This window comes from Mesoplodon bidens (assembly GCF_964165515.1).
Source record: "Mesoplodon bidens genome assembly, chromosome: 6".
NCBI lineage: Eukaryota > Metazoa > Chordata > Mammalia > Artiodactyla > Ziphiidae > Mesoplodon > Mesoplodon bidens.
Window position 1 is genome coordinate 69,826,416 of NC_138162.1, and position 24,893 is coordinate 69,851,308.

At 37.2% G+C, this 24,893-nt stretch overlaps 1 protein-coding gene across 4 annotated transcripts in view; it reads left to right on the top strand.

Annotated features, from left to right (window-relative positions):
- PTPRD (protein tyrosine phosphatase receptor type D) overlaps window positions 1-24,893 on the top strand; it is a 2,148,730-nt gene that overhangs the window by 2,025,870 nt on the left and 97,967 nt on the right. For 2 of the 4 annotated variants that reach the window (XM_081238160.1, XM_081238161.1), the window contains 3 exons: window positions 4,480-4,592; window positions 15,749-15,790; window positions 16,292-16,389. In XM_081238160.1, the coding sequence (XP_081094286.1) occupies window positions 4,480-4,592; window positions 15,749-15,790; window positions 16,292-16,389 (253 nt within the window). The remainder of the gene's footprint in view (window positions 1-4,479; window positions 4,593-15,748; window positions 15,791-16,291; window positions 16,390-24,893) is intronic. The other 2 variants (XM_081238163.1, XM_081238162.1) reach the window with 1 other exon arrangement.

The window sequence follows — 24,893 nt, forward strand, 5'->3', positions numbered from 1 at the left end:
TTCTTTGCTGCATTAAAATGGAGCAGTAAACCTGACAGGTGAGGAATAGAGAACAAACCCCTTTAATGCTCAGTACAAAAAAAAAAAAAAAAAAGATACGGGTAGACTTTGGAGGTATTGAGGGGATGAGGGTGGAGGTTGGATATAAAAGATGAAACGGGCAAGGGGAAGATGGACGAAGCCTAGATATATAAAATAATTTTGATATTAAAATGATTCGGGGGAAATAGTTTGTCTATATATGAAGATAAAATAGAGTATTTAAAGCCAAATTTAGAAGGTAGTAAAACCAGAGTTTTGTTTGTAGTCAAGGTTAAATGAGCATTTGTATGTGTTAATGTGAACCATTTTTGTTTTGTTTTGTTTGTTTTTACTGAAAGTTTGATCTCAAGACACTCTGTATAGGAATACTACCATTCTCACACCCTGCTAATGTTGATGTCAGTGCCTTAGTGAAAACTTACATTTAATTCCAAATTATTTTCCCTGTCTTCCAGCCCTGAGTAATAATAGCAGTAATAATAATAATAATCCTTATACTGCTTGTTTGTTGATCAGTCCAAGCTAACCTTGCAGCTTTCTAACACATACCTAGATATCTATATATGAATTCCTGATTGAAGTTAAACTAAGCAAAGGATCTCAATGCTCCTCTAACCCGCCTTCCTCCCTATGTTGTATTACAGTGGTTCTCTGAGTGGCCCCTGGACAAGCAGCAGTAGCATCAGCGTCACCTAGGAACTTGGTAGAGACACAAATTCGTGGCTCCCCCAAATTCCAGAACTACTGAATCAGAAACTCTGGGAGTTGGTCCAGCAGCCTGCCATTTAACAAACCCTCGTCGGTGACTCTGATGCACACTAAAGTTTGAGAGTGACTGCTGTATTATTGTCCCTAAAATCACTTAACGCTGGTCAACAAGCTGCATTACACTTTCACTGGCAGGAAACTGACTACCTCTGAGAAGGGGTGCTTGCCATTAATCCAGCAGAAAACACATGCAAAATCGTTTCTCTAGCCCAAAGTCAAAACACTTTGAATCTAGTTAATACACTCAGAGATCTACCTTCTCACTATAACACTGTCCTCAGTTTACAATTTCATCACTACCTTCTTGTTCCGTTAAAATGAGAGAAATGAGCCACAATTTAGATATCATCTCTTAACACTCTTTCTCTATAAGTGAAGAAATTAAGGTTTGTAATTGACTTACCCAAGGAGATTCACACCAATAGTCGTAGAGTTGGGGTTCCATTCTTAATGATGTCAGAATCATTAAGTGTCCGAATTGATTTCTTTGAAATCTCTATGAATATTCAAATATGTATATTTCTTCCAAAAGCCTGTACTCGTATGTCTGAATATCTTTGTTCCAAGTAAACAGATATGATCTGCCACATGATCATCCTTTTATTTTTGCTCCCCGCTTTACCTGTAGATAAGAGCCAGGCGAGAATAAGTGAAAATAAAACCCCGCTTAGACCACAGAGCAGCATTTTTGTTGTACAGTATTCACAGCCCCAAAAAACCACATATTTTTACGGTATTAGCAGTTTCTGCCATATCTGAAATGTCATGTGATCTTCTATTTTCTTTTCACCCAGATAACCCCTGCACGTGGTAGATACTTCTCACTGTGAGAAATAAACTTACCCTAGGGCTTTATAATCCTAATAGAAAAAATAAAACAGCGAGGCAAAATTCAGAATCTGTTTCAAGTCACTATTTGTTGCTTTTTTCTATCAGTAGATGAAAATGAGAATAATGAGACCTCTGAAAACTTACCAGAAAAAAAAAAAGTTACTCCTTACGTTCATGTTGGGACTGATTTAGATCATTATACCCCATTTAATACTTCGCAACAGTAAGTCCAATTTTTAAAAATGACTACTGTTACTGATGATGACCAAACTCTTCATCTTGCAAATCTTCCTTAGAAATTCTTTGTTAGAAAACAAACATTTTAACACATTTCTGTTTAAAAATAATGCGATAAAGCGTGTGGGCAGCCAGAATTACCCATGTTGTGATCATCAAAACGAAATGAAGCAAAATAAAATTTAAACAGCTGATTTTCCTAGCTGGCTAGGACTTCTGGAGTCTGATTTCTTGGAGATTATCTTACTTGGACAGATTAGGTGAGGGAGATGTTAGTTATTAAATGTCAGGACACCCCTCCCATTTATTACAATTATGAATTGTAACTTCAGTCCCCATGCTCTGGGCTTTCCGAGACTCATCGGGCAACAAGATGGCATTTTCAGCTTTCCTGGCGCCAGAGAAACTGTGTAAATGTCTTTAGAGAGTATTCTTTTCTTTCCCTGTGTCTCACATCACTCAGCCTGGCCTCAGTGCAAAGGAAGATAAGGAGGGTGTCCCACAATATCTGCAACAGTGAGGGTCTCCTTGCCCAGATATTTCTTCATGTGGTTTCCATAATCCTGCAAGGAAGACTGTAGAGCTATTTTGAAAAGGGATAAAAATCCAGTTTTCAGTCACTGGATCTGGCACATCAGTAAAGCCATGTGCCAAATTGTGTGAAAAGACCAAAACCTGAAAAGGGCCAGTGGGATTACTTGGAGAAGACCAACCATATGTTTGTTACACGTGGGATTGATTGGCCACACTCGGTGGTGTTTCATTAACCCATTTAGATTCTGCATCTTCGATAGTAAAACATCTCTCTGTATTGTGAGGCACATACCCACAGCATAAACACGGTGATATTTTCTACTGTGAAAGCGGTCATCGTATCCTTCTTTCCCATTGTCTTCCTAGACTCTTTTTCTCTTCCTTCTCATAGCTTTCTGACCAGTTCTCCATCTCTTCTTTTCCTTTCCTTCTCATTTTCCACTCCGTATGACTGGAGCTGCCAGTACCTTTGGCATGCCTCCAACTCACTGCTTTCCTCCGGTTGGCAGTATGCTCTGTCCTAAGGCTATACCTGACACTTTTAGGTGGAAACAGAAAAGCCTGAGACAGGTTAATCCAAGGTTCTGAGAGAGCAAGGTGTCTAACAGGACTCACCCCCCAAAATTCGTTCCACTGAGGATGTTTTGCTGAAGGCATTGCACTTGAGCAAACCAAGTGTGCTTTCCCTTCACATCAGTCGTCCCTTCATCCCCTGGTTGGTTTTATTCTATACAGATGAGCAGAGATGGAAAGAAAGGCTATTTAACAGGAGCCCTCTGGCTAACCGTGCAACGACCTGGGTGGCACAATGAGAGCCCACTGCCACAGCAACGCTAACGAGCTGTACCACCGTCATACCAAAAAGAGAAAGGGAGAGTTCCTAAATACTGCTGCACCCTTTCTCCAAATAAGAATGCCTTTGCTCTGAGCAGGGGTGAGATGCTAGGATAATGCCTCCGGCCTGGAGATGCTGGAATCTGTATTTGGAATAAAGCAATGTTTGAAAAGTTCTCCATTAGTTAAGTGAGTTTTTAACCTAATTCAGCCTTAAAGAAAATAGCTACTACTCTGTGATTATTTGTTTGGGGGGGGGGGAGGATAAAGAAACCTTAAGAAAAAACCTCACATTTCTTGCATAGACATTTATTAAAATTACATTATGACACCTTAAGCAAAGATAGTTAGCTTGACACCATAAACAGCCAATACTGTTTTTTCCTTGGGATTTGAAAAGAGAAAAGGGATGTTGGGTTTGTGTGGTCCTGATTCTCCTACCAGGTATTAGGTTAACTTGAAATCTTAGAAATGCACTTACTGTATTTATCTGGTTATGGGAAAATCCAGGGCAGGTCCACTTGGTAGCCACCAATCATGTATCCTAAAGGGAAAAGGAGGGGGGGGCAGATTTAGTTGTTTAGCTTGAGGCCCAGTAGTTTCTATGAGTTTTTTCCCACAATTGGTAGTCACAATTTTAGTATTGGTTACTAGGGTTACTCTATCCTATCCCTCACAAATAGAACTAGTGGATGAGGGAGAAAAGCTGAACAAGTTTCCAAACCTATCTCACCAACACCTCCTTAAGCCTAAAGGTAGAATCACTGAATTATTTAAATCCAGAGATAAAGGAGGACTTTGAGATGATCCACTTAAAAATTTCAGACCTGAGGAAATACTGTAGGCTAGGAGAGAAAAAAAGTAACCTGAACAGGTCTTCCCTGGTGGCACAGTGGTTGAGAGTCCACCTGCTGATGCAGGGGACACGGGTTCGTGCCCCAGTCTGGGAGGATCCCACATGCCCCGGAGCGGCTGGGCCCATGAGCCATGGCCACTGAGCCTGCGCGTCTGGAGCCTGTGCTCCGCAACGGGAGAGGCCACAACAGTGAGAGGCTCGCGTACCGCAAAAAAAAAAAAAAAAAAAAAGTAACCTGAACAAAGTCACAAAAGTCAAAAAGTTTTAAACCTGAAAATGGGGCGTGGGGGGTTAGGAGGGGCATAACTCTGCTTTTTTAAAATCTGTTTCCATTTTTTTGGTTGTCTTACTCTTAAATTTTTATTCTCTCCCTATAGGAAGAGGGCAGAGTCTGATTCTAGAAAGAGCAGCATACCAAACAGTAAGGAGGTCCCTTCACACCATCCAACAGACCCAGTAGAACTGAGGCGCCTTAATTTCCAAACACCAGGTAAGAGGCATGACTCCTCTTGTCCATAACGCAGTGTTTACTGAAAGTTTTATAGCCCCGTTGATATTGCCTTGAGAGGTGAATAGATCACTTTATTTCAAACAATTCTTTGTCCTCCTCTTTTACTTTACTATTATTGAGACTCACCAAAACGTATGTCTTGAAAGGAAATTACATTCTTTGTGTAAATCTGAGGTGGGGTGGAAAAAAGGAAAAAAAATCCCCTTCAAATTTTGGAAAAACTATAGTCTTAAGAATATCTACCATTTTTATGGACTTAGCATAGCTGATTATTTTCCATGACACCTATCTGGAAAGAATTCAGTTTCTCATCTTATAAAGCAAATGAATGGGTGGATGGATGGATGTTACCTCATCCATCCCATTGGGAAAGAATACATTTTTTTCTCGATTCCCCTATTAATTTGTGTCTGTGTTACTCTGAAAGAAAGGGGAAGGGAGGGAGAAAAACAAAATGAGGAAAAAATTTGTATCTTTTAAAATATTACCTAAACTAAATCTCACTGACCAATTTAGGTTTCTTACTGGGGAGACACACTAAGTGACTGAGGATAAGAAAAACATGTCTGTTTCTTAAATTAAAGAACATTAACTGCTTCAACAGAGGAAAAATATTATTCCTGCTGAGGGGCATTTTGTACAGTATTGTTAATTCAAGGCTAGCTCTATTTTGCTTCCTTTCACCTAAATCTTATTTATGCCAAATAATGAAGAGTAGAGAGCTAAAAACATAAAACGGAGTGGCACTGTCTTAATACCTAATGATAATGGACAAAATTAAAGAGCTGATCTAAGAAGTCTATTTGATTAAAATTTGATGGTAGGCCACAGCAGTGAGAGGCCTGCGTACCACAAAGAAAAAAAAAAAAATTTGATGGTAGTATTGCACCCCAAATTGTTTGAAAGTTTTTTTGTGTGTCAAATGGATATTCTATTCACAGTATGGTACACCACAGATTTTATTAAACTACACATTTGCAGTGAATTTCTTTGAATAGAAAATACACAGTTTATTGTGTTTAGCATATTTTTTATCTTACATGTAGATATGTCATAGTAACTAGAAACTATTCAGTTAAAAGAAATGCCTGGCATTTTTTAATGTGGCTATACAAGTTATCATAGAAGTGGGTTATCTTTTAAAATTCTATCTCAAATGAGGCTTGTTCTTTAAAAAGCAAAAGATATACCTTCATCAGCATAAAAAGTAAAAGAATATTTTCACATGGCCAAAAATCTCCCATATGGGAATTTATTTAAAAGGCTGAGTATAAAGGCAACAGTAGCCCCAAAAGAAGAAACCCAGTGGGAGTGCTATCCCTCACCACCCCCAGCGCCATCAGAGAATGTTTCCAGGCATAAACACATGAATGGCAACTGTGTAGAAAGGATTATTAGCAGAGTGCTGGTGGCTGCAGGTAGGGAAATATAAATGCCTTTAACCAAGACACCTCCATGTTCAAGAATTCTATAAAGAATCTAATTTCCCCAATGTATGTGGGAATATGAGATCCATTTATAGAGAGAACCTGCTAAATTCCATATAAGTCACTGGAAAGGAGAATGAAGGTTACAACTGAAGTGACATTGCTTATATCACCCATGGCTTTACCAAATTAAAATGGGGACCTAGGTATATAAGAAGGTATCATTTAACTAAGATTAGACTTCTCACCTCAAATGGATAGTAGAATAAATTAGGCAAACAGTAAAAAGGAGAGGTGATCTAGTAGAGGAAGAGAATAGAACAGGAGAAATTGTCCCAAGATCCTAGCACATCTGTTCACTGAGGCAGCATTATGTTGTACTCAGGTACGCAGTCTGCTTAAGCCTGATTTGTTGAAATAGTCTACGTGCCTCCCAAGCTCTGTGATGTGGCCTGCTGTCCTGAAAATTTGACCAGTGTACACAGAAAATTGTACCTAGCTGTCAATGTGAGATTCATAGAAACGTTACAGTTTTCTTCAGCCGGTATGGATTCCAGCCAGTGGCTATGAATTTCCTCAATTACTTGCCAACGGGATGAGAGCACAAGTTGGGATTGTTAACGAAGTAACTGTGTTGTGCTATTTCTTCCTCCCTGATTCACAAATAACCAAGGGCTTTCCTGGATGATGCAATAAAATGATCCTTTTATTCTAAAGCAGCTTTCTTAGGTGTTGCACAGGAAACAATTTTAAGTTTTACTTATTTTTTTGGATTTTAAACCATTCGCCCTTCACTTTTTGAAATGTGCTTTTATATACAGCATACCTTTGGGGATATAATTATCCACAAACATTACAAAATTTGACAATGCTTCTTAATGGCATGAATAAGTAGGGGATTAAGAATCCAGGATTTTCAATGAAATCAGAAACCTGTGATTTATATAACCAGCCCCTAGCACAGAACTTGTTCATGAAAGCAAATTGATTTCCACTTCTGATGGGTCTGTTGTAGATGACAAAATATCAAACTAACATTATCACTTGAGATTCAGTAGGTCTTTCAGAAGGTAAAGGAAACATATTGCTTAGTTCACTGATTCTTAGTTCCACTTTCCTTTAAAAATATTCACCTTGTGAATGAAATATCTATTTACATTTTAAGTTACTTATTCTTGTTGGAGAGTCTAGGTTTAAAGAGTCAGACTTTTTTCCCCCAAATTCTGCTTCATATTTAAAAGATACTGAAACATACATTTTAAATTTCATATAAATACAGTATTCTGACATTAAGTACTTCAAGGAATTCTTTCCTTAATTGCAGTACCACAAACGCATCTGTCTGTGGGTCAGGGAAAGGAAAAGGTCAGAATTTTGTCCTTTGCCGCTCAGCTAAGGCACAAAGTGAAGACACTTATAAAAGATGCTTTTAGTGAAACTTCTATTAAGTCTTACACATCTTTGTAGACAGTGGGAACTGGGTATGTGTTAGGATGGCTGAGAGATGAGTTACATGTTAAACAAAAGTGAACTCTTTTTGTTGGGAGGAAAGCTTTTCTTTTTTTCTGTTAAAAAAATTTCCAAGTCATTTTATAATCCCCCCATCAACATTTCTTAATTATGTTTATTGAGGAAAATTTTTTAAATAGAAAATAAGCTTGTTAACAATTGTTACACGTAGGTTATGGCTATACAGTTGTGCATTATATTATTTACATTTTGTGTGTGTTTGAAAAGTTTCATAAGTTGTAAAAGGCAAAAAAAAACACTTTTAGAAAATAAAAATTATTCTTCATCTCACCACTTATTTTTCTTCTTTTGAAATATTTAAAATAAAAAGTAAATGATTTCCTATAACTACTCCAATTTGACCCTCCAGAAATATCTACCATATAGAGAGCTCCATGCATATCCTTCTAGAATTTTTAATATGTATATACAATTCTTTAAATGATAAAATATATAGCAGGTATATAGATAGATGCATATACATGAAATTTCCTGCTTTACCATTTAACTACATAAAAATAGACCTGTTTCCAAGTTATTGTATTAGGTTTTACCTCCTTTTTAACAGGTGAGAGTATCGATGCTATTCTGTTCTACAGATGTCACAAAATATATGAACTCAATCCTCATTAATGGATGCTAAGTTATTTCCTGTATTTTGCTCTTACAAATAATACTGTAATCAGCAGTACTGAGCCCAGATCTTTTCACATCTTGTTGTTATTTCTGTATGATAGACACCTGGAAGTGTGATGGCAGAGTCCTAGGGTAGGCACATTTACCATTTTGATAGAGACTGACAATTACAAATATTTTTGAAGTACTGTAAAAAGCTTTCACATACTGAGTAGCCCCTCTGGGCAGTGGCCTCTAGAATTGCACAAAATGACTAAGATAAATATTATACTGTCAAAAGATGGTGATTTATCAGAAAACCAAAGAAATGACTGATGATATGTGTTCCAATTTCTACTTTTTCCAACAAGGCAAATTTAGAAGTTCAGCATCTTAAAGAAATAAGCTTTTTTTCTAGTATAAAAAAAGGAGTAAAGGAACATATAACTAATTGCATCATATGGTACACTAGTCACCACCTTTCTTGGTGCCTGCAAACTTCTCCCCAAGGACCAACCCACTTTGGTTGGTCCAAAGTTTTTAGAATTTTCTTTTCCTGCAAAATTCTTTCTCCCAGTATCCGTACCCCTTCCTCAGAATCCTCCCTTCCCCCACCAAAAAAAAATTTTTTTTTTTTTTCAAACAAAAACAAAACTCTACTGTTAGGGGCTTCCCTGGTGGCACAGTGGTTAAGAATCCACCTGCCAGTGCAGGGGACACGGGTTCAAGCCCTGGTCCAGGAAGATCCCACATGCCACGGAGCAACTAAGCCCATGTGCCACAACTACTGAGCCTGCGCTTTAGAGCCTGCAAGCCACAACTGCTGAGCCCACATGCCACAACTACTGAAGCTCGCGTGCCTAGAGCCCATGCTCCACAACAAAAGAAGCCACTGCAATGAGAAGCCCGTGCACTGCAATGAAGAGTACCCCCACTCACTGCAACTAGAGAAAGCCCGCACGCAGCAACAAAGACCCAACACAGCCAAAAATAAATAAATTTATAAAAAAACAAAACAAAACAACTCTACTGTTTGTACTTGCACCTTTTAGGAAAAGAGATTAAAAAATAGATGATCAGATGTTACAACATAAAAGCCTCATTTTCATTTTGTGGATGACCTTAATATATTTTGCCCTAAAGCATACATGGATGGTAAGAGATTGATGGGCTGTGAAAAACAAAAACAAACTCATAAAAAGTTAACGTATCAGAAATAGCAGTATCAGCAGCAGAAGTGTCTGCACAGCAACTGAGTGGTTTTGAAAGCTCTTGAGACATCTCTTCTGATGCATTAGTAGTATTAAATGGATCAGGGCTAACAAGATCCATCTTTATATATATCTCCTTATATTCATATTTTGTATTGTAGGAAACTAAGGCATATGTTCTAGATTAAGAACACCAGATGTATTCTTTTTATCTTATATTTCAGAAACATTGGTTCATTGAATCTATGGTATATAAATGGTATATTTCTGATATAAAGAAACATAGTTTGTTCAAATTCTTCAGTTTGAGAAATCCCACATAAAAATGATTTTTAATTATGCCATATAGTGCTTACCTGATAAAGCACTCTTGTAGTATCTTTCCCTTAATGATGATCCTAGTCATGGATTAAGTCAAACTGTCACTGTTGTACCAACAAGCAATTATACCTTACAAATCAATCTTCTCATTTGTCTTTAATTTACCATTCATTTGTGAGGCACATTGTAAACATAGAGTATTTGTAGTTATTCAGGTTAAGCTAAGTAGTACATATTATGTTAAAAGCTGAAAAATATTTTATAAACTAAGTTGCTATGATTTCTTAAGTCAGGTAGGTATACTTCTGATTTGATGAACAAATTAACTTCTCCCTGTTCCATGACCACAACCTGTTCTTCAGCCTTTATCACAATTTGTTGGAAAGGAAAACCATGAAGAGAGTATTACTGCATTATCACACATAAATATTATCAGGAAAAATCATCTAAAAGATGTTCTACCACTCTTAGTGACCTCAAAACCTCCACTTAACAAAACTGTTAATAAAGTTGTAAAGTGCCTGTTGGCATTTAATACAAGGTTAAAAAATATGGCAAGTATTTGATAAACATTTCTCTACAGATAAAAAAGTCATTTGAAACTTACCGTTGGTTAGATTACTAACCAAGTAAAATAGAACATTTGAAAAACAAAAACATGGGAAATTAGGGTTTTTTTAAAAAAAAATTTTCTGCTGAATAGCACTACAGTTTTTAACATGAACTAAAGGTATACATACAAAATATTTTCATGGAAGCTCACAAAGTTTTAGTAAGAAGTGACTAAAAAATGCAGGTGTGTGTATAAGTGCCCTTTACCTGTCCCCACCACTCACACAGGCATACCTTCTAAATGAAGCTAGTACTTTATTGACACATTTTCTCCAACTGAGGGTAGTTTATGTTCCTTTGTTACTGAATAAGTAGCCCAAACAGTTTCACAAGCCCATATTTATGTACATGGCACCACTCTCCCTGGGGTGTTCAATGATTTAAGAGACAACATAGCATAATGAGAAGTTCCCTAAATGAGAACTGACAAGGTCTGGGATCAAATTCCCCACCTAGCCATAGTTTTACTGATAATGATGACCTTGATCAAGTCCTTTTACCCCTCTGAGCTTCATTTTCCTTACTGGTGGAATTAATGCAAGAGGGGAGGGGAGGATAGATGAACCCACAGAGAGTGAATCATGCGAGAATTATACACTGTCCCATTCCCCACCCCCCCGCCAGTGTCTCTCCCAGTGCCTGTGGACACAAACATGCTTCCTGTCACTCTCCTCAACCTTCTTTAATTTTAATTCACACACCAAAGGAACATTTTGCTCTTCTAAAACAGAGATCACAATCTTGTTAGCCAAATGTGGCCTCCGAAGGTCTTTTCTTTGACCCCTACTGGATTTCAACAAAATTTTGAGTCAGTAGTGAAAACAGAGGTAAGTCACATAATTATCTGGGTTTTCACTTGCTGTTGAGAGCCTGAGAAGCCTCACCCTCTCGGCTCTGTAGTTCTACCTGAAAGATATCTGCTAGAGCTTTGCACCCTTCTAGAAGTTCTCCACAGTCTACACCAGCCCTAAGGATGGCCCTGACATTGACACAGAGTTCAGCTGCCATTCATCTAAAGCTTATTATTTAAAAAAAAAAAATAGAGAAATATTTCTCTTTCCTGAGACGCCACTGAAAGTAGAGAAATGAAAGACAGCTTGTTGCACAAAAGGTTCCTTGTTGCACAGAAATGGGGGGGAGCACATTACTTGTGAAAGTGTTTACTGTTCAGTACCTGGTTATCTTTAATCATTTACCTAACCAACCTGGCCGCTTGAGCCACTGGAAACCTTGACCCCTGCTTGAGGAGATCGTAACTTCCATTCTAGAAATAAAACAGTAAAGATGCCAAACCCACTTAAGATTTTGTTATTGACTAGATGGGCTAAAATATACAGGTAACTTAACTTTTCTAGACTTCAGAGCCCTCTTGTATAAAATGAAAATGCTGGACTAAGTAATCTCTAAGGCACCTCTCAGCTTACAATGCCACGATTTTAAAGTTTTACATCTTATAAGGGAGCCAGCATGCAGTTACTGTCACAAATATTTACCCTGTTAAAAGTAGCCATCATGTTTTCTCCTCCAATCTAAGGCAGATTTCAGTGACTACATCTGTCATTTTTCATGTTGACAGTGTATATTGTGGTATCATAGCTTCAGAATGAAAACTCTGCTCAGATGCAACGTGTGCCTTTAAAATGCATTTATGTTGTGCATTTGTAGCTTTGAACTGATGAGGTCGTGACCCTGGCAAGTCCTCATCAGCTGTGAGCTGTACTTCAAGTTCTTGTTAATAATAGCTAAAGCACTAAAGCTTGCTAATGGAGACTTAGAGCAGGTTCAAGGGTATCACCAGGAGAAAGCTGATCTCATTCTCATAAACTCTTATTCTTGAAGGAAAAAAATAAAGTTACAGCCCCCTGCCCCCATCAAAAATTCCCAAAGGACTGAGACTCATTACCAGGGAACTTTAGAAATATCAATGTCGGCTCCCATACCCAGCTATTCTGAGTTAATTGGTCAGGTGTGCAGCCTGGAAAGAAGGAATTTTAAAACACCTCAAATTGTGCTATTGTGAAAACACTGTTCTAATAAAACGTTGCTTCACAGACTGTGAGCAAAGCCAGGTTGCCAGACAAAAGATTGAAAAGAGACCACAGTGAGGTCAAATTCATAGTTTTCTTAGTGTCTGCTTTTTCATTCAGATTCTAAAATGCTTGATTATATCCTGTAAATTTTTTTTTCCACGTTGGACAATGGAGAAGTTTGGGGAGAATTGTATAACACTATTTTGCAACAGACCCTTGGTGATTATTTTCTGATACGACCTAGAGTTTCATGTTAAATAATAAATACTGGAGAAGATGTGAAGAAAAGGGAATCCTCCCACACTGTTGGTGGGAATGTAAATTGGTGCAGCCACTATGGATAAGAGTATGGAGGTTCCTTAAAAAAAAAACCTAAAAGTAGAGTTACCCTGTGATCCAGGAATGCCACTCCTGGGCATATATCCAGAGAAAACTCTAATTTGAAAAGACACATGCACCCCAGTGTTCACTGTAGCACTATTTACAATAGGCAAGACATGGAAGCAGTCTAAATGTCCATCAGAAGATGAATGGATAAAGAAAATGTTGTATATATATTCAATAGAATACTACTCAGCCATGAAAAAGAATGAAATAATGCCATCTGCAGCAACATGGATGGACCTAGAGATTGTCATACTCAGTGAAGTGAGTCAGAGAAAGACAACTATCATATCACTTACATGTGGAATCTAAAATATGATACAAATGAACTTCTTTACAAAACAGAAATAGACTCACAGACATAGAAAACAAACTTAAGGTTACCAAAGGGGAGAAGATGGGGGGAGGGGTAAATTATGAGTTTGGGATTAGCAGACACAAACTGCTGTATCTAAAATAAACAAACAACAAGGTTCTACCATATAGCACAGGGAATTATATTCAATATCTTGTAATAAACCATGATGGAAAATAATATGAAAAAGAATATGTACAACTGAATCATTTTGCTATATACCAGAAACTAACAGAACACTGTAAATCAACTACACCACTTCAATAAAAAATAAAATAAAATAATGAAAAGGAATAAGTAAATAAATAAGAGTTTCATGTTGGAGGAGTTTCACCCCACGTTTATTCTTCAGCATAATTTTTATGTTGACATTTATTCATTTTGAATACATGATATAAGATCATAATTTGGTTAGCTAACGAAAATTGTATTAAACTTAATTCAGAAAGTTGACAATTCAACTGCATATATTTTCTGTTTTGTAGAGTGTAAATTCTCCCCACCCCTCAAAGAAAAGATGCAGTTACTTTTAGAACCTTTACGTATGAACTACATCCACAAGACCCTTCTCTGCTCAGACATCCTATCCAGTTGAGGAAGAAATGAGTTATAAAGAAGGAAGTGACTCCAGAATTTATCTAGCCCCACATTTTTATTTCACAGAAGAAGAAACTGAGGTGCTTGATAACAAAAAGTTTGTCCCTGTTCGTAGATGGCAGACCTAGAAGTAGAATTCATATTCAGTATACTAGTCCATGATTTCTTCTCCTGAACCATCAGATTCCCACAAAGCTTTCCTCCCCTTTCTGTGAAACATCCATTCTGCCATTTTTACTCGTCCTAGAACTTCAGTGCAATACTGTCAAGTCTTAAATAATGATTCTTGAACGCCAGGATATCGTTGCATGTGCTATATACATATCCTGAATTAGAATGTAATGGATCAGTGCAGGTTTGCTTGGATTTCTCTGTAATTAGCTTCCAAAGTAATACTTCCAGACCATGTGCCAGTGCATGCCAGAAGTAAATGTGCTGATCGCATCTTTGGTTGATTATGATGGTCTTCTACTGCTGTTATACTAATACTTTTCCCATCTCCAATTGGCTTTACTTTTTGCAGCTTTGAGCAGTAATTCAGTCCCCTACGCCTCCCTGATGGGCTCTGTGTCCTCCCTCTCTAGCCAAACCACCACTCAGTCCATATATGATAATAACTCTCTCCCACGATTCGCTCAAAAAGGTCTAAACGTCTTTGTCTCTATTATTTTCTCTGTTAAAGCACTGTAATGGATGTCCACATCATTCCATTTCCAGATAAACCTAGTCTCTTGTGGCTTTGCATTTCCACTCTTGTCATTGGGGGCGCCTCATCTGGATAAGATCACTTTAATTGTTAGACCACCATCACCCACCCTCTCCTTCCACAAAATGTAAATGAGTTCAATTCTACCATCTATAAGGAAAAGTTTCAGAAATGGGTTCCAACATTTAGGTCCAAATGCATAATTATATCAGCAACAAAGAGTTTCTACTTCCAAGCCGACTCATTTTCATTGGATCTTCCATTAAGATTTTAGCTGACTGAAAACAGACTTTCATAGCCATGAACACTAAAATACCACCTATCACAGCACAATGCTAAAATGATTGGAAGAAGCAAAATAGTTTTTTACCTAACTTACCAAACCATTGATAATTCAGCATTTGAGACAAAGGAACTCACTGGCTGGCTTTCAATAACAGCACAATATCCAAAATACCCGTAAAGTAATTACACACTGTGTTGACTTAGTGGTCACCATACCACAGCCTGACACCCTCCAAAGAGTCCCAGGGATGGCAGAATGTCAACATGGCTTCCAGTTTGAGCCCCTCCCTCATTCTTTTTCTACGTCAGAGGCTTCCCTGGGGGCATGCTAGTTCACGTTTTTTCTAGTCAGCTGGAATTTGCATCTTTAAGACATGAGTCAGCAATGCTGTCTCATGGTGCTCTTGAAAAATTAATCAGAAGTAACATGTAAATCACATGAAAAGTGAGAAACCATTGTACAGCAGAGGAATCACCAAAACTGATGGATTATTTTTAACAGAATCTATGAATCTAACATACCTTCAGCTGGCAGACTGAACTAAGATGTATCACCCACTGTCATTGCTTTCTTTCTTTTTCTACCTTCTTTTTCCTCTTCATCCTTTCACCATTTGCTCCCTTTCCTGCATTCATTTCCCATTAGTGGACAAAGATGTTTACACCTGAAGTGGATTGTAAGTTTGCTGGGGGTTAAATAACAGGGGCTTGGGGCAAAATACCACAAAGCTGTCAGTGTGGCCATCAATAAATGTCCAGGAGAAGGCTGCAACCCAATCTCTACAATCTGCTACGAGTGAAAACATTTTTGAAACTCAGTATGGTGTCTGATTTTGTTATCAGTGATTATTGTCTGTGAGCTGTGGTGCATGTCCTTCTTTGTGTCCATGTATGCATGTGAATGTCAGTCACCTACAGGTTTGTGAAATATTAAAGCGATCTTAATCTAGTCACAGTGTATAGTGGATCCTGTAAAAACCTGCAGCAATTTTATTAGTCCTTTTAAAAAGTATATCAGACTATCCATTTCATTTTTTTTAACAAATTCATTCTGTTTTATTTACACCATCATTTCCTTTGCAGGTTCAGATGATTCCGGTTACCCTGGTAACCTTCATTCTTCAAGTTAGTTTTCCTTGATTATGCATAAGTCACTTTATGTTTCCTATCAAGCTATTATGCTTTTCCTTTTAGGGCTCTCTCAGTATCTGTTTTCTTAGTTCACTTTACACCATTTAATTCCACACAGTTTCCATTTCACACAGTGCAGGAGAAGGAGTTTGAAATGACATAACAGTCATTACTCAAGGCAGAAGTTGACATCAAGCCTGTCAGTTTTCTCCACGAGCTAACTGCATTGATTCATAGCACAATAACACTTTCTTTCACACTAGGAGTGTTAGTTTGGGGATTATGCTTGGTAGCTTTTCATTTGGCTACAAAATTCATCCTTCCAGAGCATGTCCTGCTTTGAGTAACCAAACTATCTGCCTGCTTCCTCACATTAAACATCTTTACTACTCACATATTTTCAGGCCATTTCTAACTATAGCATTCTCTATATTTTGGAATAGTTAGCATCATTTTCATGCATTTTCAAATGTCTTTATTCTTTCCTTTTAATAGGTATGGCTAGCCATCCTCCAATACCTATCTTGGAACTCGCAGATCACATTGAAAGGTTAAAAGCAAATGACAACTTGAAGTTTTCCCAGGAATATGAGGTAACTAAGTGTGTTTATACTTGACAGTATTTTCAAGAATTGCCCCCCTCTTCTTTTTGACCATATTCTTAAAAACTAACTTCATCAGTTCTTTTTCCTTTAAATATGACTCAGCATCTGATATAAAAGTTTATAACAAATAGCCAACTTAAAAGTATCTGTATAATTAATGTAGTAGTTGTACTCGGAAAGGTGTTGAATTATTTATATGCGTTTGGTGTTACTTAATGAGGTTGATTTATTTTTGCTGATTTCAAGTTCATAGACTATACTGAATGTATAAGCTTCCCAGTATACCAAAGGGGTGCCAAATACACTGATTTATGGTCAGAAGGCTCATTGAAAAAGAAAGTACACGGAATAAGCAGATTTCCCAGTACTCTTTTTCAGTTTTACATGGCCTGAAAACTGTAATTATTAAGTACATACACGGTTTTACCATTCAGTCTAAATAATATTAGGGCTAATATTAAGATAGTAATATGTTCGCAGAAAGCTGCCTGTTTTTGAAGCAATGGTGAACTTAATGGTATCTTAAATTTTCAGAATGCTTAAAGGTTTTGTGTGACTCCTTGATGAAAATGAATAAAAAATTGTTGTATATGTCTGGGTATTTGGATATTGTGGCATTTATCAAGCAGAAAGTTATAAAACTGGATATTTTTGGTATTTCTCAGAAACAGGGACCCATAGTGAAACCAGTCCATGGATTATTCATAACTAAATGATCATTTATCTTTTAGATCAAGTTTAACTTAGCGTAAGATTAACATGTCCAACTAAAATCTTCTAATTATGCCAAATAACAAAACTGTTTGGAACAGTTCAAATTCTACCATAAAGAGTTTCTGATTTACTTAATGGGGGTCTTAAAACACATCCTTGTTACATCCCTTGGTTTCTGTTTTATCAGCCTGAAATGAGGCTGATGGACTAGATACCTCTCCGTCCCTAGCGGCTCTAACATTTTGCCCTGTCATATTCGGTTAGAAAACCGTAAGAGGAGCCCTAACCTCAAGTGGCTAGAGGGATATCAACTATGTGAAGAAGCTCTATGTAAGAGAACGTGGCGCAGTGGTGCCTGCGGCAGTCTGGATATTTGCATGGACTTTCTAAAGTCTTTAAACATTCAAATTTTGATTATTTAAATTATTGTGCTGGCTAAGCAAAACCTATCTGTAGCCCCATGTACCTTCACCTTCAAGAGCTGGTAACCTTTTATGCAATTTACACACTCCAGCATCTTTGTCAAATATTTGATAGAACGCAAAGGAGATTTTGTTTGTTTGCTCATTGGTTGAGTTACATTTTCCTGTATTCTGTTCTAAGCATTTAGGAGAACATTTTCAATTTGAGGAAACACATTGGATTGTGAATTGTCTTATTTTCTAAATGGGCTGCTTCTTATTTCTTTCCTGTTCTTCCTCTTAGTCATAAAGGCTCTTTTTAAATTATGCAGTATTCTTTAAAAGAGTTTCTGTAGTTTCTGGGTTGAGGCTTGAGGCTGAAAATTGAGTTTTAGAAAGAAAACAAGGCATATGATGAATGCCATTGGGGCAACATAAAAACTCTTAGTTAAGTGTTAGTTTTCACCAACCAGAATCTTTCACTCCTCCAACCTCCCCTTTATTGTTATCATGAGTGTTGTTATTGTTATGCTTAGTGTTTCGCTATGTGTGATATGATGGGTCACAAAAAAAATAAAACTTGATAGCTCAACCCGTTAATAAGCTATTAATTGTCAATACCATTGACAGTATCTGCATCATTCAAGCAATCTCAGTTGTATGCGTTGACTACAATAACTGGCCTCCTTTAAATATGGAATTTCTCCAGAAATGCTACATGTAAAGACACTCTAATGATACTCATTTAGCCATTAGATTAGAAGTGCTCCTTGAAAGTAGTTACGAACTGCATGCTGGCAGCATTCCCATTAAGAACGCCCCCAGTAGCCGTTGACATGATAGCCCAGGCTGACTACCATTTATCACAACGATGATCTGTGATTAAAGCTCCCTGAGCATGAATTGACTCTATGGTGCCTTAACAGCCATGAAGGGGGTATTTAAGTGATGTATTCATCTGTGATAATATGATAAAGACCTCTACATAATATTTTAGGCCATGAGCAACACATTGAAAAAAAATATTTTTTTGCATATTATCTCCATATAAATTTGAAAAGATTTTTCATTGGTTTTCAGTGAAGAAAATGGAGAAAACAAACACAAGTCATTACTTTCAAGCATAATCACTATGGATTAATGTTTACTCAGACCTCTCAAGATGGGTAAAACTAAATTTGTTACTCTGATTCTAAGACTAAAGCAGAAAAGTTCAAGGCATGAAACCTGTTTGCACTGATCCTGAGGTCAGGATAGGAGGAAGTAGGTTTAAATTATAGCACAGTATTATTAGATCATGTGAGAGACTTCCTTTACTGTAAAGAAAATTGGACTCAGACATCAGATTCAATGACAGCTGGAAGAAGGAACCTGAGAAATTAGTATAACTGCATCTTGAAGGTCTTTACAATTACTTTAGGATTTTATTTTCTGCAATGTGACTGCCAAGTCCTACTAGAATTTAAGTCCAGAATTTGAGGATGGCATCTAGAATGCAGGGAACAAAGTCCTCCTTAAATTTGGTATCACTGTCAAAGTCAGTACTTCAGGCTGGTGAATGTTTAGACTGATTCAGAATAGTTGTGTAGGTCTTGCCAAATAAACTCTTAGCCAATGCCTATATATGGATCATTTGGAAGCCTAATTAAAATCCAAATTCCTGGTCCGAACTTCAGAAATGCTGGTTCGGTAGTTCAGCCATGGCAATTAGAAATGTCCATTTTATTTCGTTTTCCCCAATTTTATTGAGACATAATTGAAATTTAACATTGTTTTAGTTTAAGTCATATGATATAATGGTTTGATATATGTGTATATTGCAAAATGATTACCACAATAAATTTAGTTACAATCTATAACCTCATATAGCTACAGATTTTTTTTCTTGTGATGAGACCTTTTAAGATCTACTCTTAGCAACTTTCAAATATACATTATTGTTAACTATAGTCACCATGTTGTATATTACATCCCCAGGACTTACCTTATACAGTTAACCCTTGAACAACATGGATCTGAACTGCATGAGTCCACTTATATATACATGGATATTTTTCAATAGTAAATGCCAACTACAAATTATACGTGCATTAACTCCTGCATTGCTCAAGGGTCAATTGTAAAATGGAAGCTTATACCTTTTGACCACCTTCACTCATTTCTGCCATCCTCCACCCTATGCCTCTGGCAACTACCAATCTGTTCTCTATTTCTAAAACAAAATTTTTTTTTCAGATTCCACGTAAGTGAGGTCATACAGTATTTGTCTATTTGGCTTATTACATTTAGCATGATGCCCATGCCTTCAAAGTCCATCCATGTTGTTACAAATGGCTGAATTTTCTTTAAGGTTGAATAATATTGTATGTGTGTGTCACCCACCAATCACACACACACACACACACACACACACACACACATACATGACCCTATGACCTTCATTTCACCATTTCCTAAGATGGCAAATATATCTGTATATGAGATTCATTTGACAGGCATTGCAGTCAGCATTATCATTATCAACATCATATACATGAATCCTATTTATATTAGATTGGCTATAAGTAACTACAGCCCCTAGAGTTTGCTTCATGGAAAATAAAGGGTTGTTTGTTTTATCTATTATCTATTATAAATGTATTTATTTATTTATATAGAGCCAAAGGCTACCCATGCAGGTATGCTTCAAGAACTGTTATCTAAAGTGAGACAGAGAAACACAAATATCATAGGATATCACTCATATGTGGAATCTAAAAAATGTTACAAATGAATTTATTTACAAAACAGAAACAATCATAGAAAACTTACGCTTACCAAAGGGGAAGGAGGGGAGCCTAAATTAAGAGCTTAGGATTAACAGATACACACTACTATAAATAAAACAGATAAACAACAAGGTCCTACTGTATAGCACAGGGAACTATATTCAAACATCTTTTAATAATCTATATTGGAAACGAATCTATAAAAAGAATAGATAGAGAGAGAGAGATAACTGAATCACTTTGCTGTACACCAGAAACTAACACAACATTGTAAACCAACTATACTTCAAGAAAAAATTTTTTAAATTTAAAAAAGAACTGTTATCTGAAACTGGAGGACTGCAGAGATTTTCCAGCACCCTCTCTGAAACTCTCATCTTTGTGTTTTTCTCTGGGCTGCTCTATTCTTTCCCCTGTACAGGCCAGCTTCTTCTGTTTCTCCCACCCACGTACAGAAAATATATCCTTTGATCATATTTTCTTTTACATAGAGTCCCCCTAAAGAAAGAGACAATTCTTCTTGTCAGTCAAATTCCAAATGCCAGAGAACAAACTCTGAACTTCAATTGACTCATTGGGTTGTGAAGACACACATTAGAACATAGCTGCTAACAGCCCATCCCTATATATTTGGTTCCTTCCTTGGATTGAAGAGAGCAAAGTTATTTCTGAGCTGGAGGAGGAACCAATAATTATCCACCATACTGCCGCAGAAAAGCACCATGCTAAGTGCTGAGGGGAATATAAAACTTATAAGAAACCTTTATTTCCAGGATGTCTAGAAGGCAAACTTAGATATATACCCTGTCCCCCACCCCCCAAAAATACTAAGAAGACCATCTAGAAGCTAATCCTAAGTACTAATGCAATGCTGTTGGGATTCAGTAAAGGTCAGAGTGAGATGAAGAACCGGGAAAGGTACTGAAGAAAAGGTAGTACTGAGAGTATAACTCGGAAGAACAGGAGTAAGGAACATTTTGTCAGGGGGACAATGTACTTCAGGTACGTTATAGATTGTATACCTTTATTTTCTACGTTGAGAAAATAATCCCCCTTTTAAACATAGTTACAACAGCAAATTTTCTTCCAGCTTCCTAACAGCTGACTTACAAATTACCCTTTGGACCACAATCCATCCTGCCATGGCAGTTAGATAGACATGAATAGTTATCAAACATCTAGTTTCAAATCTGCTATCACTAGCTCTTTTTAGTGGTATTATCTTAAACATATATATATATATATATATATATGTATATATATTAAAACTACTACTATATCCAGTATATTGTAATAAACTATAATGGAAAGGAATCTGAAAAAGAATATATATATTCTTTGCCGTACACCAGGAAAACTAACACAACATTGTAAATCAACTATACTTCAATTAAATAAAATAAAATAAAATAAAACTCAGCTACTCTGAAGATCAGTTTTTTTGTTGCAATCAGAGAAGGGCGAGAAGCTGTGGTTCACAGAAGGCCTATCAGAAGGATACCTTTGACCTATTTTGTTCCCACCACAAAGTCCGGTCCCAATGTCTTTGCTGCCATCTGTGGGAAGTGTATTAGCTTTAATCTCAGCGCCCATGTGTCTCCAACATTTAGCATCCTAATGTGCTGAGGGTTTCTTCCTGTACTTATGGCAATGCTCTCACATCTCCAGTCTGTACAGTCGATAATGAGTCTCTTATCTGAAACATTCCAGATAACAGTGCCCTGTCTTTCCATTTTAATGACAGCATGTATGTGGCACCTTTGTCTAATAAGCTAAAATCTTCACAATACTGGTGAGACAGGTAAAGGAAAAAGATATATTACTTCCTCATGAATAATGAAATGTATCAAGACAGTGCTAAGATATATAGAGACATTAAAAAACATTGCTTCGATCCTATTTTTAAATGTTTAGAGCTGGAACAGACCTCAGAGATCATGTAGTTTAACCTTCTCATCTTAGAGGTAGGGAACAAGAGATTGAGAAAGGAGAGACTTGCTCAAGATCACACACCTAGTATGTGGCTGAACCAAGCCACAAACTCGCACCTTCTTGTTCTTAGAAGAACACCGTACCTTAACTCACCTGCTCTACACACCAAAAATATTTTACTGTTTGTTACTTACTATGTGTTGATTATAGAGTCCGGAAACCTAAGTCTTCAACTAGATCAATATTTATACTAAAAATTTTTGTGCAAATGTCATAGTAACCAATTTGTGTTGCATGATTATCCCTGGGAAAACCATTAGTTTTTCTATGACACGCTAAGGACACATTTCTTTTCTCCATAGACAGTTTCTTCATTCCCAGTGGTAAACGTTTTATTTCTCTACAGAGGGACAAAATCGTCTGTCATCAAAGCAATGACCACAAAAGGAAACATTTCTATTTTCCCTAGAAAAGGCTCTCGATGTATCGGACCACGTTTGTGTGCCAGAGTGCATTCATAGGCAGAAAGCCTTCATTGCTCATGTTTTATAAACCTCCAAGCATTCATAAGGGAATATTACTTGTCATATCTGCTTTCAACTAATTTATAATTTATGTGTAAACTCATGACAGTGGACATGCATTAGAGCCTCACAGAGATGCAAACAAGAAACCAAACACACACAAGCACACCCCTCTGACTTTTCGGCTAGCTTTCAATGCACTGAAGTTTTCTTCTAAGTGGCTCCTGTGTCTTTCTGAAGTTAAGAAAGTGGTGGCTGACAGAGATCTATTTTCATCTTTTATGCAGAGTTGACGAGTGGAATTGACCAGGGAAAAGCCTCCATTTGTAAATATTTTTTGACACGAGTCACAAGAGATTTTTTTTTTTTTAGTTTTGAACAAATTATGGTGGTTTGTGTAACAGATGAAAAACAATGATTTTATGAAATAAAAAGTAGTAACAACCTTTTCATACCTGGGTTAGATAAACCAGGTTAAACTTCCTTCCTTCAGGGGGGATGAATGGCAAAATTTACTATTCCAAAGTGGAACATCCTGATACTGTAGCAATGGGGGTGAGAGTAGGGGAGTCATTATCTACTTTCTTAAGAACATAGCAGTTTACCTGCTTCAGATTGGGTCCAAACCCCTCTGCATGCCACTCAGGGCCTTGTACTCATTGAGCTAACAGTGCGGGTACTATGGCACAGTGGCTAAGAACGCAGACCTTTGAGTCAGGCTGTTTGGCTCAAGCTGTGTGACCTTAAGCAAATAACTGAACCTCTCTGTATTTTACTTTATCTCTAAAATGGAAGTAATCATAGTACCTACCTCATAGGTAACTAAAAATAAATTAATACATATGAAATGTTCAGCAGAGTCCCTGATACAAGTGCTCAGTAGTCTGAGTAGGTACTATTTCATCAAATAAATGCCATCAATTTTAAGATGCACATTAATTTCAGAGATGTTAAAATGTGAAAAAAATACATGTCTTTGAATCAATGAAATCCTGGCCTCTTCCCACCCCTGTCATTGGTCAGACCCCTAGGGCTTTGCTGAACTCAGTTTAAAAAAAAAAAAGTCAAGGAAGAAAAAAAGAAAACTTGCTAGTTTAAACCAGCACAATTAGCACTAGGTTGCCCTTTCTTTTATTCTACCCATTTCCTGTGTTTGAACATAAGCTTCTCCTGGTCAGGTGTTACGCCTCTCTATATGCTGTTGGCCACATGGCAACAAGCTCACCACTGGGCCTTCAGCAGATGATTAACCAAAGTGTGTGTCTGGATTGATTTCTAACTAAATTTACAGTTCATGGAAACTCTTTGTTGTGCTCAAAATTGCTAGTAGGAACAACAGGAGTGAACAGAACAGTGTCTTTCTGTAAAAAGAGCTGCTCTTCTCATCCCTACCTGATTTATCAGCAGTTGAAGCCTTATTTTCAGACCCGTTTCTCTCAGAAAGTAGCCTGTTATTATCTTTAGACAGTACAGAAGTGAATGCATTTTAATGCAGACCCCTCAGATTTAACTCAAACGTACCTACTGATTAAACTCCCAGTACGGTTTTTAGAGTAAAGATGGGCCTGCCAGCTGGCAGTCTGAGAAGATGCTTTCTTTGTTCGTAGCTAAGGCCGGCCTCATCAAGTAAGATATAAAGGCACAGAGTCCATTCCCGGCTGGCTGCCATTCTGCATGTTGTAAACAAATCTAGTAGCACACAAAGACACAGCAGCTCACCTTAGAAGTAATGTTACATCCAAAACCAGGGTGTGTGTGTGTGTTTATAGTCTTTTATTCTTTCTGCACTTCTGTAGCTGTGAGAACTCAAACTGCAATCAAATTCTCAAGTTTCAAAGCTTATTTTTATTTGGACTTCTTTAATGTTCTTAGATCCACTTTTTAAAAACCTCAAACATTTTCCTTGCCAAGGTTAAACTCCGTATCTTTTATACTTGAGCTTTTTATTTTTTCTTCTGGGAGGCAAAGCGGCATCTTGGGGGAATCTCATGTAACTTTAGTTTTCTGTTTCTCAATCCTTTTTCTCACACAAGTTTGCCATAACTAATTGGCCCTTAACCATCACTGGACATTGTCCAAATTGTCTTTCCACCTGCTCCCATGTGGAGCCCAAGGCTCTCAGGAAACAATTAATCCTAAAGTGTCTCTAGTTC